Source organism: Acartia tonsa, chromosome 7 (assembly GCF_053477335.1).
Source record: "Acartia tonsa isolate MP-2025a chromosome 7, ASM5347733v1, whole genome shotgun sequence".
Taxonomy (NCBI): domain Eukaryota; kingdom Metazoa; phylum Arthropoda; class Copepoda; order Calanoida; family Acartiidae; genus Acartia; species Acartia tonsa.
In genome coordinates, this window is record NC_137266.1 from 24995714 (window position 1) to 25013220 (window position 17507).

The following is a 17507-nucleotide window of genomic DNA, read 5'->3' on the forward strand; positions in this document are numbered from 1 at the left end:
ACTAGTAGTTGTATGTGAGTGTTTTTGCGCAAATTTCAGGTTGAAAATGTCAATTAGAAAGAAGAAGAGTTTTGATATGTGAACAGAAGGGATGCTGCAGATTATCTAGTTTTTTTTTAATTTACAGGGAGAGTGCAATTTACACTCCCCCCCCCCCCAAAAAAAAAAACTTATGAGGGCAGCATTTAAAATATAAAAAAATGAGGAAAATATTAATAAATTGTCAATTGCCCCATCCCTGTAAACCTCATTTTATTAGCACACATTTTCTTAAAATTTTTAAAGAAAAATTATTTATTTTAGAAACATGGCTACTCTATAACTAATGAACTGGCGTATATGTATATACACAGATGAACGTGTGTTTTTGTGATGTGAGTCTCTATGTTGTCATAGCAAAAAGAAGATTAACTCTTTTTCTTGCTACACGCCAATAAACAATTTTGTTCTTGTGTTTAGTTTTAAGTTATTTAAATGTGTTAAAAAATCCTAAATCAAAATAAAAAGGAGTAGTATAATAAGAAACAAATAGAATAATTAAGGAAATAATATAAATAGATGATTGAAGTATCATTCAGTTTGTAAGAGCATGGACTCAGAAGTAGCAATATTTCTAGGTAAGTACAAAAAAAGCACAATAAATTATTGTAAAGTAGCCTCGCTATGGTGCTTTCCCTCTAAGTGCCTACCGAGCACTGAACACCACCTCCCTTTAATATTGAAATAAATAAAAATAGTTTGGGGTAGTTTTTTTCTTATGTCTATCCACTACGTTGTGACATAACCCTGTGGAGTTTACATACAATGAAAAACTTCACCTTAGTCATAAACAAACCAATGAAAAACTCCTTGTTTTCAATTTATATCAAAATAAGATGGGTGGGGGGTTTCTGTGCTCGATAAGGCACTTTGAGAGAAACCGCCATCGCGATAATAACATAAAACACGCTTAATATTGATGTTTATTGTATAAGTATGATCTTATCAATTTAATATATAAAGCTTGTAAAATAATATTTTCAAGTATTAATATCAAGTGTGTACTTATGTCTAAATTTTTAGTGGCGCAGCTACTCGGAAACTAGTGTTTGTCCGTCTGTCTGTATGTCATATTAAGTTTTTTTGGGATAAATTTTAAGTAATAAGATCTAAGTTGCTTAAAACCAACAAATAAAAGCGATTACATATTCAGTGATTTATTGACAATACTTTTAACAAAAACTTTTTTGGTTGATGCTGCGCTACATGTGGATATGTTACTTCTTATTTTAATGGTATTTTAAGAAGGATTTAATGATCTATATCTCTCTACTAATCCAGATGTCACTTTTCAAACTTTACAAAATTTTCTAGAGATTTTCAACAAAACTTTGTATCGCTTCTCCTCTTCTATAATACTTTTTAACTTTTAATTGAGTTTTCAAATAACCAACAAATAAGATAGAAAATAAAATAGTTATACATTTGTCCCTTTACCAAAGCCACCCTAAAACAATGTACGTCCATCGTTCACCCGTCTAAAAATGACAGTAATCTATGTATATAAAGCAAAATTCAGACTAACAAATACCAGCCAATAAACAAAAATATTAAATTTTGATTATTTTCATTTCTAAAAGTCGTTGCTGAGCTATTTATGAACAAAAACATTACTCTCATTATAATATTAATGTTAAGTGTAAAGTTTTGTATATTTATATTCATGATTGTTATAAAAACAAAACAAAGGTCAAAAATAATTTGTTTTCTTACAAACTTATTAATACAACTAATATTATTTCTGTCTAAACTATTTAGATCCCCCCCCCCCCCCTCCCATAGCACATCGCAAATTTATATTTTAATAGTTATTTATCGCATAGTATTATAGACAGCTTTCCGTAGATAATAAAATTTTAAAATAATTCTAGTTTTTTGGCCAAAATGGTATTAATTAATGATTTTTATTTTATTGTCCGTGAAAAATTTTCTATAATATGGAACATTACGTGATTTTTTATTATGGATCAGAACCGATTTTAAAATATCTATTTCAGTTGTATTTTTGATTGCATCATCTGTGGCCACTGTGTTTATTTGCTGTATGGAGCTACGGGCGGTTTGGAATAGTTACAGGTAAACATTATCATAGAATAGTTGCGCTGCTGAATTGTAGAGCAGATACTCTATATTTTACATTCTTTGGTGTATGTTGATATTCTTCAATGTCGGCTAAATTAATCTAATGGATATAGAATACGTGGATATTTTGACAGGGGATATTTTGTCATCACTTTAGGTTGCTAATATAGTCCTAAGATATTGGTAAATACGTTCCTCCGTGGTCAGGGGAGGGGCTGGGTTAAAGTCAAGATTCATATCAAAGTCTTGAACCCCTTAATTTCTATGGAAATTCCTTTTCTATTAAGAAAAGGAAATTAAATATGATACTCATTTCAATACTCTTCTGTTTTCATTTAATTTCAAGTAGAAATGTTTCTCTTAAATTAGAAAAATGTTCATAGTAATAAAGTCACAAAAAATCAATATGATAGGTTTTTTTATATCATAGATTTATGTTACATTGAAAATTATTCATTTTCTGTTTAATATTTTTCATTGCTTTTTTTAATTGAATTACAGTCTCCTAAAAAAGTTTTTAAAAAATTCTTCTAAAATGTTTATATCATAACCAACTCAATCTAATTTGTATTGTAGTTTTGAAACTTAAATTAAACTACCCTACAATTTTGATGTAATACTAACAAATTGCTCAACTACAGAACCCATATTTAATCAAAATCTCAATATACAGAGGAACTACAAGAGAGTTCGATACATGGATTCATTTCAGTGTTTTGGGTATATTAAATTTTTTATTCATTAGCTTTGGGTTTGTGAAAATAATAATTAAACGTTATTTTTTTGACATTGAACAACAAATAATATATGAAGTTATACCTACTGCACATTATAGCTTTTGTACTTATAAATTTACCAATCAAAAACTATATAAGATACTCATGTCAGTATTAGCCCTCCCAAAAATCAGAAATCTATTGTTGTATCTAATTTAAATTTATCAATCAAAAACCTATAAAAGATACACCTTTAGCATTCGCCCTCCTAAAAATCATAAATCTATCCGTATATCTAATTTGTAAAAGAACTATTCAAATCAGTTTAGCACCTGAATGTTGTAAATTGGCTCTCCCAATTTATAGAAATCCATATATGCATCTAACTTATAAAGAAACTATAGAAGAAAGAATGGAGAATAGTTTGGCATCAAGTTAATGTGGTCGCAAATCCATTACCAGGATTAGTTCAACATTGCATTCAGCGCCCACCAAACATTTTCTATTCTTCTTCTTTAGCTAATTGGCAGCTATAGCCACCCTTTTTTCTATATGGTCATATAAACAATTTATTTCCCCAAACAGGATTTATGCCGTGAGAGAGAGATGGAACAAATGATGAAGAGATCTTTATTACAAAAGTCCCAAAAGATTTATAATAAAATTTTCTTATTCGTTGCATTAACAACTTTGGGGACTATAGTAAATTTTATTGGTCTGTTTACTAAGTTGAGTATTCAACCACTAACTCTAATTTATAGTATGGATAATTTTGTGTATAATCATTTTAGTTGAACATTAATGTATCGGCCATTGTACCATTAGATCCCTGAGATTAATCAGAAAAAGGATGACAATAGACTATAAATGAATCTATCCCATACTTTATATAATCCATCAGAAATGTTAGGTTACAAAAAAGGAATTTTGTTTATCATAATTGGGGGAAAGCTTTATTATATATTTCCCTGTCCTAACCATCTATCCCAGGGGTCTAATTAGTTGAAAATAAAAATTTAAAAGAAATACTAAAACAAAGTCATATAAAATTACGTCATTATCAAATTCAATCATTTATGTTATATTTGTCTGAAGCTACTTTTCAGGAAAGCTTCATAAATGTCTCAAAGTGGTTTTAAGCTATTTGCCTGACCTTTCTTGGCCTCCCTAGTTGATTAAATGGAACAAAAACTGTAAAGCATCTTTTTCATTATTGTATTTATATATCAGATGAAAAACAAAGAATTGAAGAATACATATCCTAAATATCCCCGAATTGCTAATGGATAAAAAGAATAAAAAAAAGTTTATTGAATCTGTGGTGCAAAACTCGTGAAGTGCAATATGCTGGCCCTTTCTAATCAATTAATACTCAAGCAAGGAAATTCGTGTTTATAAGTTGCGCAGCAATAACAAGTAAACAAGAATTGCTTTAATGTTTTTTTAAAACTTCTTGAAAACCTTTTATAATCAGTGGCCTGTGGTATAGGGACGAAGGGTGTGTCAACATATTCTTTAAATTGAATTGGTAGCCCTGCCTGATTAATTGCTGGGCATTCCACTGATAACGTAGTACATTAAAGGCGAATTACTTACACATTACCGACAGACCTACCAACAAAGAAACTTTAATAGTAGCTATGCTTGAAAATAGTTTAGGCATTGTATTATCTATTTTTCACTTTAGGTTGCATTTTATTTATTTTTAACTTAAGAAACTTAAAATCAAAAAAAAGGGCAAAATAAAGTTGTTATTGAGAATGCGTGTGCGTAAAAAGTTAAGTATTATTAAGGCCCATAAAAAGAGTACGTACATGTAGACAGAATAAATATACACTATAAGTATTTTAATCCTAAACATAAACTATCTATTACAGTTTATGCTTTAAGAAAAAATGCTTTTATACTTTAATTTCTACGTAATTTCTGACAGTTTGGCATTTTTGATTTTTATATTATATTTGTAATACATACAAATTTTGAAATGAAAGTTTATACAGTGTACACATTGAGACAAAGCAAATCAATTATTGTTTTATCACTCTATGTCTCTATATGTATGTATAATGTATATAGACTAAGGAATACAGTAGTGGAAGAATAATGGATAAAAATATTGTATTCCACCTAATTTATATGTCTAATGGGGAGAAAAAGAATTGAAGATTATTTTTTAAAATAGTAACTTGCAAACAATTTTGATTCAGACCTAAATTAATCTTTAGAATTTAAACAATATCTGAATTAAGTAAAAAAAATATTATTTGATAAGTTGTTGAAAGAAAATAAACTACAATAAAATTAAATATTTTGATGATATTTAAATCCTGGTTCTTTTATCATAACCCAAAAAATATTTAACAAAACAAATTCTAAAGTTTTTTTTATTTGCTGGACATAAAAGAATATTTGTTCTATTGATTAATTCTCTTGTTCCCTGTTATACTAAGAAGCAATCTATTGACATTCTTTCGATTAATCAAAAAGTAAAACTTTAATACAGAAAGAGGGGGAGGGACATTGGACTTTTTATTACACTTGTCCCAAAAGTTTTATGATAAGGGATAACTTTTCTTATTCGTGGGCTGAACAACTTTGGGTACTTTAATTGAATTTTGATTTGTTGGTTCATTAAGTTGAGTGTTCAAACGTTTCAACCACTAATTAAAATCTACAGAAGGGGTTGTGTTGGTTATCATTATTGGGGATGTACATCAATTTATCAGCCATTGTCTTATTGTTTTAGATCCTTGACTTTTATAAGTAATACATTATTACTACTACCCAAAATAATGCTAATAATAATGTCGATACAATTGTAGGTCCATGGATTAACAGGAATAACCCTAATCTCCTCGCTAGCATATTGTAGAATTCCCTCATCTGAGACTTACATAGTATTGTCACTTCATATTTGGTTGGGTGGTGCAAATATAAAACAACTTTTTGACATTGAGAAAGATTAGAGTAAAGCACTAGAGGGAAAAAGGGTTAAATGTATTTCCCTATCGCAATGACCTAGTGCTGACTCTCAATTGGTTCATTGAAAATCAACTAATTGGGTTAGGAATATTAGCACAGCCAAGTAGCAGAAAACAATTTAAAAGCAGACGAAAAAAGTCATTGAAAAAAGGGGGGAGGTAGTCATCTGTATATACATCTATACTATAGATCTGTTATTGAAAGCAAATTTGCTTATTCAGTTGAATTTTTTGATTATCACAAAGATTAGGATATCTACCTTACAACTAGGGTATGCATGTCCGTACGTCCACCATTTTAAAAACGTAAAATGTAGATTAATAATTTTTTAAAGATTTTTTAAAAATAAATAAGATATCTAGTAATTACATTGATTTGCAAACAATACTTGCTAAAAACTTTACAAAAAAGTTTTCAGTTGTTTTGTTTGATTGCTACCAATGTAATATTGTGACAAACACATAAACGCTTAGATCTCTCTTCAAGTAAGCAAAAGCAAACATCAAAGGCTTTACAATAGAAATGGTTAAATCCCTTTAATTGATGGTGGACCACTTTAAACCCCCTGTAATCAATAATTCATAAACTTGCTTTTTGTCCCAGCTGAAAGGTCTAACCCTGTAGGGTTCTTTAGGACTTTAATTAACCTAACTCAAAAGAAGCATAAAAATACTCTATTAGAAGATTAGAATGGTAGAAAGGGGCACTATAGATGGTCCACCTCCGTATGGAGGGATATTGCCACAGGAAGAGAGTTAAGCACAGTCTTCAAGTACACACAACTTATACCAAACATAAATCTCAATATTTCAAATGTTTAATCTCCTAAAACAATCAGAAAAATCGTAGAAAAATTAAGGTATACCTATGTAGAGATAGATGTACCTACCTAATTTTATGTTTCTAAAGCAAATTAATTTAAATTTAGGGGACAAATGGACATTAAGAGTTGTGATTTAAGGTGATAATATTTTTAACTAAATTGAATTGTACATAAAATTAAATAGGGTAATTAAAAGTCAATATTGAAGGCTAAGCTACTCTACAATTTTTCTTTTTGAGGTTTGTCATTGCTAAATTCAAAATCTATTTTTTAAAAGGAATTTTACAAGTGTTAGTAAGCCTTATTTAATTTTATATATTTATTGGCCATTTTCAAATTCAGCATGATATCCACCATTTGCAGGACTCTGTCTAAAGAGAGCAAAGCTGAGCTGTTGAGTAATGAGGAGTTGGAGTGTACGTGCAACAAGAAGCAGGGGGGACAGGGGGCTAGCTGTGAGAATAATGGGGGTATCAATATTACATATCAAGACAGAAAACCGGCTTCTATGCCTCCTTTAAGGTAAAATGTTCGCATTTTATGACTTAAATGTATGTTAGTTCAGCCAAAATCAAGGAGAGATGGCACTGAGCAACCAGAGAAAAACTATTTCGCTAATTATCTCTCAAATTAAACTTTTCATTAATTAAAATGGTATGTTTTCCTACACCTTACGAAAGAATGCTATAATTGTTATTAATAAAGAAAAGAATGTCTTAAAAAAGAGAAAATGTTATTTTTGATCGGGAAAAAAATACACAAGATTAAATGTTTTAAATCTAACTTACAATTTAATTACCAAAATTATTGTGACTTAGAGTTGATTTTTATATATTTTTTCAAGGAAAAATTACAACAATCATGGACCTACACACAACCTAGTGAAAGAATGCAGGGGTGGAGTGCAGGCATTTGAAGGAATTCATCATAATATATATCACAGGAATATGCTTTATTCAAAAGGAAGTATTTAAAAAACAACAAGGAATATAATCATGTCAAATGAAAGCGCAGCTTTAAGATGAACAACAATATTCTTAAAACTATATAAATAAGTTACTGCAAATCTTTACAACTTTAAACTAAACATATTAAGAGAAATCAACGACATCCTTATCGTCAAGTGACAGTCTGACAAAAATGTTTGGATCGTGGAATGAAAAGTAGTGGGTTTCGTCGTATTTTCACAGTAGCTTTTGATAGGTTTTTTTAGGTTAGGTTAGGTAAATGTTAATGATTGCCTCGCAGGGTTAAGAAATAGGCCCCGTACGTTAGAGCCCCCCGCAGGTGCTAAAAGATGAAGGAAATCTATTGTGAAAATATGACGAAACCCGTTACTTCGGTTTTTTTCCATGATCCAAATACTCTTATTTAAAGTTTTTTTTAGCAAATATATTTGTTGAATAGGTATGATTCTAAAGAATAAAGATCAAAAAGATATCACCATGAAAACATAAATTTCCATAGAATTATACCTCAAAACATATTTCATGTTGTTTGATTTTTTTTCTCATATTTTTTTTATAAAATAAAATCTTTCCATCATTTAATTTTCTTATTTATTCCTATGATATCAATCAAAAGCTTTGCTTAAATCAAAGTGTATAAAATTAAAAGGTTTAAATTAGCAACTGGAAACAATACATGAATGTAAAGCTAGAATGTAAATCCTAATGCAAACAAGTTTGCTATAATATCCGCTTGTAAACTATACACACACACACACACACTCACACACACAAACACACACACACACATTTAAATTAAATTCTAAACATTCCGACCATTTATCAAATTTGGTAAGGTTAAGGGTAAACATTAATATAATCTGTGTTATATTCATTACCTAGAATTATCATGTGTTTCGTCATAAAAAGAAAGAAAACACACATTATTCATTCTATTTAGTAAATAGCATGTTCTATAATGCTTAGCTTCCCTAACAATGTATTTTTATGTAAGGCAAAATGTTTAAGTAAAATCTAGCTAAATTATAAATATTCAGTACATCGTGTTAAACCAAGAAAATGCAAATATTCTAAATATATCTGAGTTTTGATGGGCCATTAAATGTTCATTTATTTCTACAAGTATTTAGCCAGAAAAACAGTTTGTAATGGGAAAAAATAAGAATGTTGTGACCATATGTGAACTTGTTGTTACTGAATGACAAATAAATATATTGTAAATCCTGAGGTAAATACTAAATATATCCGTTTTTCCATTTTTCTTTTTATCAAGAAAAGAGGTGTCAATATTTACTTTAAACAATCAAGGATATATTGATAGTATAATGAAGAAAAACATGTTCTTACAAAAACATATTCAGTGTTATATTCTGGTGGCATATTATTATTTAGAGAAGGAGGTTTGTAGATAATTTGAGCGCAATTATTCTCTCCCTACAGTTGAAAGAATAATGGTCCGTGTGTGTGTGTGTGCATGTGTTCGTGTATGTGTGTGTGTGTGTGTGGTTTTAATAACATTAGATACTCTAAACCATGATTTATTACACATAATAGAAAGTGTATCAAAAGCATTATTTTAAACTTGCTCATCTACACTATACTGTTAAAATGTCATACTCAGTTATTTATTGACATAAATTAAAGCATATACAAAATTATGTAGAGCCGACAACGGTATGGTACACACACAAATATCTGTTTCACCACGAAGGTAATTTTTATACAAACTATTTAATGCAAAAACAAGGATGACGTTTTCCATAAAAGCGAAGCTCAACAATCAGCAAAATTACCTAATATGCAGAATGTTTTTAATACAAAGGTACTAAATAAATGCTGAACTTACAACATCATTAAAAAAAACTCTTTATTAAGTCTCAATTGATTCAAATTTGGTGTCAAAACAACTTACATAAAACTTACAGAAAATAGGAATAAAGAAATACAAGTGAAATTAAGTTAGATTTTTGTCAAACAAATGTGCATTAACTTAAGTCTTTGAACAAATAGGAAATGCAAAAAGAAAAAAGGTAAATTGTATCTCTAAGTAGCGCAGCAATATATCAATTATCAGCAGATGTATTTATTAGTTTATGATATTCTAAAAGCAATTCACGTTTTAAAATCTTCAAATAAACAAGGAAATCTTGATATTTAGATCAGTTAGTCCAAAGTAATATGCATCTTATTTCGTTTTTAGAAAAAAATTTTGTATTCATAAATATTTATTTTTCATTATTGAATTTTATTATTTGATATAATATAAAAATTCTTTGCTTTGCTTTTCCGAATGTGCAATATACAAACATAAAAGGTAGAATCCTACTTATATTTTAATACCCCCCCCCCCCCCGTCACACACCTCCATTTTATTTTTAATTTTTATAATAAAAGCTTATTTCTTTCCCTTCCTAATTGCAAAGGGTACTGACTACATCAATAGTATAAAAGAAGCATCTAAAATAAGCATTCTTCCACAAATAGAGTAAAACAATAGAGTGGGAAGGGGTTAAATATGTGATAACCCCTTACCTTGTGACGACTTTCAATTGGGTCTTTGAAATTAACAAATAACGTTAGAAATATTAACACAGCCAAGTCGCTACAAAAGAGCAGAAAGCAATTTGCTAGCACACGAAAAAGGTCCTTAACAGTTAGTTGTCTGGTTATGCATCTATACTATAAATTCATTCATCCATAAATAAATTTGATAGGGGGAATGTAGGGTTACAAAAACTTAACATGCAAATTGAGGAATATTTGCAAAGGAAAATTTGAGCTAGTTGAAAAGTTTGCGTGAATCACACATCAAACTTTCAAAGTCAAATGTTTGTTACACCCCAATAATAGTGACAAATATTTTGTTATCTTTGTCAATTTCAATCTGATATAAGTCATTTGTATTTTAACACTTCTATTTTAGAAATTCTGAAAGGACAATTATAGTTTATAAGAATAGTTTATTTTATCGATTCGTATTATAGACAGGTTTCTGCGGATATCAAAATAAAAAATTGTAAATTACAAAACTGTTTGTCAGCCTCTAGGGGCCGTATGCCCTGGATAAAAAAACTGAAATTAATTTTATGATTTTTATTTTATTAATTGTCGAAAATTGTCTGTAATACGATGCTATTTATTTCATTTTATTTCATAATTATACAGCTGTTCTAAATTAACAAGCCATAATTGATAAAACAATCCAACAACATTACTAATGAAAAAAGAACAAAAAAGAGTTTTGCAAAGAGAATGTAGAAATTTTGCAGATAATTTAAATTAAAAGTCCACCTAAGAACTAGGTCGACAATTGAAAATAAAGTGACTTGAACAGACGGACACAAGAAAGTTTTAGATAAGCTACAAAACTAACAATAATATGAGTTTGTGTCGAATTTTTGCAAGCAGTACTCACTGTTTTTGCTGTTTATCCATTACACTTTTTTGTCATTAAGTAAAGCTATTAAATAAGCTAATCTAATTACTCTTAATTACTTTCCTTTTCATACAATACATGGTTAGGTACATGAATACATAAAGCTAGAATGAGTAAATATATAATTACAATTTTAACTAAAAACATAATTCTGACCCTAAAAGAATGTTACTTGCTCTGAGAATTTGCTTACTTTTATTTCAAGATTTGTTTATTATGAAAAATTGAGTGTCGTAAAGTTATAGAATTTGAACTTAGTTCTTAGCTTCATATGGCGTGTACACTTAGCATATGATAGTACATACGCTCTACTAATACACAATAATGCATTTAAGTACCTAACTTTCACAGGGGATATATAACAATACTTGCACAAAATAAAGGAAAATAATTACACTTTATATAAAATCAATTTCTTTCCCAGCTTGATTTTTTAATTTCTCAAGTGGGATATTGTAAAACCATTCTATTATTTTCAATTTTGTTTTGTTCATATGATTTAATAGTAATTACTAAAAAGGATGTTCGCATATTAATATAGTTATAATTCTACTTTTGAAATAGTGGCGTACACAACGATTTGCAAGAGGGTGGTATCGACACTCCCCTTCCGCAAAGTCTTGCACAAAAGGATTGACTTTATATTTATTTTTTCAAACTCCTTTTGCTATAATTTCATGTATAAAGTAGTAAGCTTTTTTTCTGTAGCGAAGGATCTCGCTAACCGCTAAACCAATAAGGTTCTTAAATACAGGGAAGCTTTTAATAAGTTCAGGGATGGTTGTTTAACTGTTTTTAGGGAGGGTATCCCCCCAAAATTTTATTTGGTTCTTCTTTTTAAAACTCACATTGAAAAGGGGAGGGCGTCTTTTTCCCCTCCCACCTTAAGTGCCCCTAGAGGTTTATTAAGGCGTAGTCGCTGGTTATTTAATAAATTACAAGTGAAGAAAAAAAGAATCTATATCTAGTTCTAAGAACTTGTTCATGACCTATTTTATATATTAAATAATTTAATCTTATTTCTTTTATTTCAGTCTGGATAGATTAAAGCATCCACTATCAACAAGAACTATTGGGTGAGAACTTTTTATATTTTTAGAGGACAGGGACTAGTATAACAAACTATACATTAAGAAGCTCTTTATATTTCCTATAAAAAAAGGGATAAATTAAAAAAAACTTTTGGCTGAAGTATCCTATATGACGTCATATTATAATACAACTCTTACTCTAAAAAGCAATTAAGGAGGACTTTTCTATTATGACGTCATTCAGGATACTTCAGCCAAAAAAAATATTTTCATTTATCCCCTTTTATATAGGCACTACAGCAGGGGGGGGGTAAATTTTTTTTGAAAAATTTTTTTTTTGGGGGGGGTAATCTTTATTTTATATAGGCATTTTTTTATTTGGGGGGGGGGTAAAAATTAAAAATTCCAAAATTTTGGGGTGGTAATCTGCGTTTAATTTTATTTGAATTTTGTCTCTGCCCTTTATAATTAACCTTTCTTATATTATATTAGGATTTATTGAAGGAAGTAGAATTATAAAACAATATTTCTTTCCAAATGCTAAGACAGCAATGGGATATTTTTTTTGTTGAGCGTAGCAAATTTATAAATAAAGATGTCCGTCCGTCTGTCAGTTTGTAAATTATCGTTCTCAGTGATTTATTGACATCATCCCTATATGTCTTTTTCAAATAAAAAAACAGGTTACATTTTTATTCCTGCGCTTTTAATGGATGTAAATGTCCCAGCTTATTTACATAAAAAGTTAATTGTTGAAAGTGCCGATAAGCATAATGTTATTAATGCTTGGTGTAATCTAATTTATCAATTAGATGGAGACTAACACATACACACACACACACACACACACACACACACACAAACACACATAAACATACACGCACACACATACAGACAATAGACACGAAATACATAAAGAAAAGCAAGGATAATTATATACATTTAAGTAATAATGGATATAGAATATACGTGTGGATATTATGACAGGGGATAAATTGTCGTCAATTAACATGGACATCATTCAATGATCAGTTCGTTTATACAGTAGAAGGGGAGGGAATGGGGAAGAAGGGGTGTTTAGATGGTAAATCATCATTTTAGCCAACTACAAGTTTCACTTTATTAGAGTACTTGATAATCTGATATAAGATCCAAGTAATGAAAAATCCTCAAGTAGAAGAGTAATAACACGAAATTAAAATAAAAACAGTAAAGTATTACCCAATAAAAATATTAGTTTGTGCTCAAATTCTGATTCCCAATAAACAAGATAGTTATTTGCTCAGATTGACGTACGGACATATCATAATACTTAGTAGCTTCGCTTCTGAAAAAAGAAAACTAATATAGGAAAGGAAGTTAGTTACATGGCCGTTGGTCAGAAAAAAAGAGAGAGTAGGGATATAATATATGGTTATGTGGTTATGTATAAAGGGGACAAGTGAACAAAATAAAACAGTATGAAAACCCTTCAGTATAACTAATACAATTTATTCGTATTAACTACAAATAAAAGAATAGTGTAAAAAGTTTAATTTTCAATCCATATTTTTGTAGTGATTCTTTTTTACAACTTGTATGTTAATACGTTAAATTAAAAAAATCTTTTCATGGTTTTGGCATCTTAAAAAAAGTTTTATCCTTGATATATTAATTTTTTTTAATTTTAAAAGTTATTGCTGCGCTACCTTCATGCATAACCATGAAAAACTATGTGGTTTAGGCTTCAGTTGCCTTGTATGTAAAAATCTGATTAAATTTAACCACTTGTAGTTTACATTCATTAAAGTTTCAAAATTAGAAAAAAAACAAGCTATCAAATTCAAGAATTCTAGGGAAGGGTTTCTTTAAAAAAATAAAACAAAATTTAAAAAAAAGTTTTGAATAATTTTTCAAATAAATATCAGATGATTCAAACTGCAAATACTTTCAATACTTTCTTTTCTCCTTTGCTCTTATCCTTTAACCACCCGTATAATGTATTTTTAGCTTTTTTTTGCGAATATGAAACACAGTGTAAATATGATAATATGCGGAAGTGAATATACACCAGTTTACCTAACATCCTATGTTATCCAGGGTGGGAGGTGACATTGGACTGTAAATTACACAGGTTACCAAAGTTTTATAAACACACTCGCACATTGGATAACTATGATTAGCTTGTTCTGAATTGGTAGTGCCCAAACTTTTCAATCAATAATGACCAATGGCCATAATTTGATATATTTTAATAAAGATTGTTTTTTTTCAGACCTATCCCAATCTAGAAGTGGAACCAAGTGAAAACCAAGAATCAGAAAATTTGGTTGAAAAACATATTACCAGTTAACTTCCTTTTAAGCTTTCTAATTTCATATGTAAAAGTATCTTGTAGATGGAAAATGAGTAAAACACTGTGTACTTCTGGACAAACAAAGTTTAAGGTAGTTTGTACAAAAAAGTGCAAATGATTGTCTAATAAAATCAAAATCCTGTTTATATCTTCTTCCAAGGAAGCATTTACATTACAGATAGATTATCTTCCGTGGATATTAACATGTATAATTATAGGTTTAAAACCAGTTTTGTTAGCACAGGTATTATTCTTATAATTTTTATTTTAATATTCATGGAAAATTGGTTTTAAAACGATACGATATATGATTTTTCAGTATGGCTGAGAACAGGTTCTTATCCAGAGGATATTAATCGGTTTCATACTGGAAATATTTCCGTAGAATTACAGTGTTATTAAAATTCTTTAAAACTTAAGTATAATTTCTATTTTTGGAAGAAAATATTTCACATGAAGAACAAGTTAAGATTTTCTGTGCTAATTATTATTATTCTACACCCACTGGCGTTTTTATGTGGCAACAACTTTGTTTTTCCAGAAGTACAGTGTGCAGGTTAAGCTAAAGCCAAATAATTTTAACATTTTTTTCTCAAAATATTTTCCATTTTCTTCAAAGTGAAACAAGATTTAGATTCATAGAAAATATACTTTGCTCAAATCCCCAAAAAATCTTCAGTAAACCTATTTTTTTTCTTTGATGTAAAATATTTTTAAAATAATATTTTGTTTGCCTTTAAAATTTTGTCAATGTATTAAGTCCTCTTATTTTGGACTGTTTATTTAACAAGGAGAATTTGTCTATAAGTAGCTACACAATAAAAAAGGATATTAGAAATTAGATTAGAGTGAATAAAAAATTTGTTAATTAATCACTGAATATTACTTTTGAATAGTCTATTTAATCAAATTAAGAATATTTTTTTGAAATCCATCATCATTTAAAGAATTCGTAAACCAATAATTGCGCGTCAATTCAGTTGAACGTCACCCCCCTATTTAAAGAATAGCTGCGATACTTAAAATTGTAAAAACAATTCTTACTTTTTGATGTTAAAGATCTAAAAATTATTTTCTCAGTCTGTTTAGTGTGAAATCTAGTAAATCCTCCAATAAAGTTAGCAAACAAGGTTTAGAAAAATGTGGTATAATCCTATCATTTGAAAAGGAGATAGCACAACCCCTCCCCTCATTTTAATAGATATTTTTCTTTGTAAATATGTGTCTAGCCCCATGTGGGTAGCTCTATCCCTGCGGGACTTTCAAACCCCTAGCTTTACCTTATATAACCAAAAAATACATTACCAATATAAATTCACCTTATCAAAATTTAGGGGGTTTAAGATGCTCCACTTTCAATCGAAGAATTCTACCAATTTTTCTCCTGGTATGAAAACCTTTTTCATTTAGTTTTACTTTACAGTAATCCTTTCTTGAGCCAGCGGGAACAAACAAACAAAGTAAAGTAATAACATTTCTTACAACAAAAATTATATCAAATTTTAAGAAATTTTAATGTTTAAACAAAAGAATGTCAGCCGCCAAACAGCTAACATTAACCGCTAATAAATTTTTAACATTGATGCTAGTTTTGTTGAAAATATAAGAGACTATTTCCCAATTAATACTTTTAAGCAGCCAAACAGCAGTAAATCAGCAGTTGGTTAGCGGCTGCATATCCAGAATAAAAACCAAGTTGCATATTATTAAAGCCTAATTATGTTGAATTAAAAAAGTTCCTTTATAAAATTGTAATCCTATTTGTACCAAGTTAAAAGAAAAATATATATAAATGTATGTAAAAGTCTGATTCTATTTAGTTAAAAACAAAGCTACTCTTTAAGTTAGTTTGTCTAAATAAGTTACATAAACTTAATTTCACCTTATTTTGAAATCTTTTATAAAATGTTTAATTATATTATCTATTTATAGCCACGATTATTACATACATAATAGTCCTTGTTACAAAATATTTATTACTAATATACGCATTTTTAAACCTTATGATTAAAAATTGACGGTATTCAAGAATGATTTCATTCCAAGTTTTATGCATAAAAATCAGGAAAGTAGGTGACAATGGCGGTAAATTATTCTACACTCCTTTTTTCTCCAATAATTATGAAACACAAAAATGAAAAAAAAAAAATACAAAAATTTGGGAAAATACTAATTTATTGTCAATTGTCATATCCCCAGTATCCTTGCTAAAAATGCATTTAATTCTTCGTTGGGAAAACTCAGCTATAACACCAAAAGGTTTTTGGTAGATTTATTATCAAATAGATTCCAAGATTTGGGAATAGTCCCTTTCGTGGCAACGCCCCTTAAGAGGCGATTCGTCGTATTTTTAAAATGGCTTTTGATAGGTTATTTAAGGTTGGGTTAGGTGATTGCCCCACAGGGTTATGCAATTGGCCCCGCAGGGTTAGAGCCCCCCGCAGGGGCTAGAAATTGGAGAAAAGCTACTGTAAAAAAACAAAGAATCGCCCCTTAAGGAGCGTTGCCACGAAAGGGACTAAACCCGAAGATTTTATATTAGATATTTTTTTTTCAAACATTAAAAATTTTACATATATAAGTAACACAAAGCCTTATAGAACGCATTTTGAATATAAAAATGTACATTTTAGTATAATATTTTGCATATTGAAACATATATTCAATATGAAAATGCGTAAAAAACATTATGTTTGATATGATAAGTAAAAATATATGTAAATAAATACAGTAACAAAAGGAATAAATATAATTATTGAGTATAGGTTTGCTTGTCTATATACATAATACAGGGCATATACCAAAATTATTCAAAAACTTTTAAATTATTATGCCATACTTCGATGAAATATAAAAATTTTCTAAAAAGATCCATGTATTTTAAAATAGAACCGCCAAAACATTTTAGGATTCTTATGTTTATATACTCTAAATATTAATAACTAAAAGAGAGCATTTCCTCAAAGCAGCAAGTTGAGCACTATATAACCCCCCCTCCCCTCCTACTAAAATAGAACAAAATAAGAGGCAAAAAATACTCCTCAACCCACATTTTTTTAAATTAAGGAAGAGAGTAGGGCACTCAGCTTTACAGC

The 17507-nt window shown here is 29.1% G+C and overlaps 2 protein-coding genes and 1 long non-coding RNA gene across 6 annotated transcripts in view; 2 read left to right on the forward strand and 1 right to left on the reverse strand.

The window, feature by feature from the left end:
* LOC145325126 (muscle-specific protein 300 kDa-like) overlaps positions 1-17507 on the reverse strand; it is an 81529-nt gene that overhangs the window by 17543 nt on the left and 46479 nt on the right. The gene's annotated exons all lie outside the window — the stretch shown is intronic.
* Positions 544-7616, forward strand: LOC145324021 (uncharacterized). Its single transcript, XM_080166655.1, has 5 exons — positions 544-617; positions 2037-2115; positions 6748-6780; positions 7006-7164; positions 7487-7616. The coding sequence occupies exons 1-5, from the start codon at positions 590-592 to the stop codon at positions 7614-7616; spliced, it is 429 nt and encodes a 142-aa protein (XP_080022781.1). The 5' UTR covers positions 544-589.
* LOC145325132 (uncharacterized) lies at positions 9193-16216 on the forward strand. The gene is made up of 3 exons (XR_013881402.1): positions 9193-9321; positions 12081-12122; positions 14332-16216. It is a non-coding gene; the product is annotated as an uncharacterized LOC145325132 (long non-coding RNA).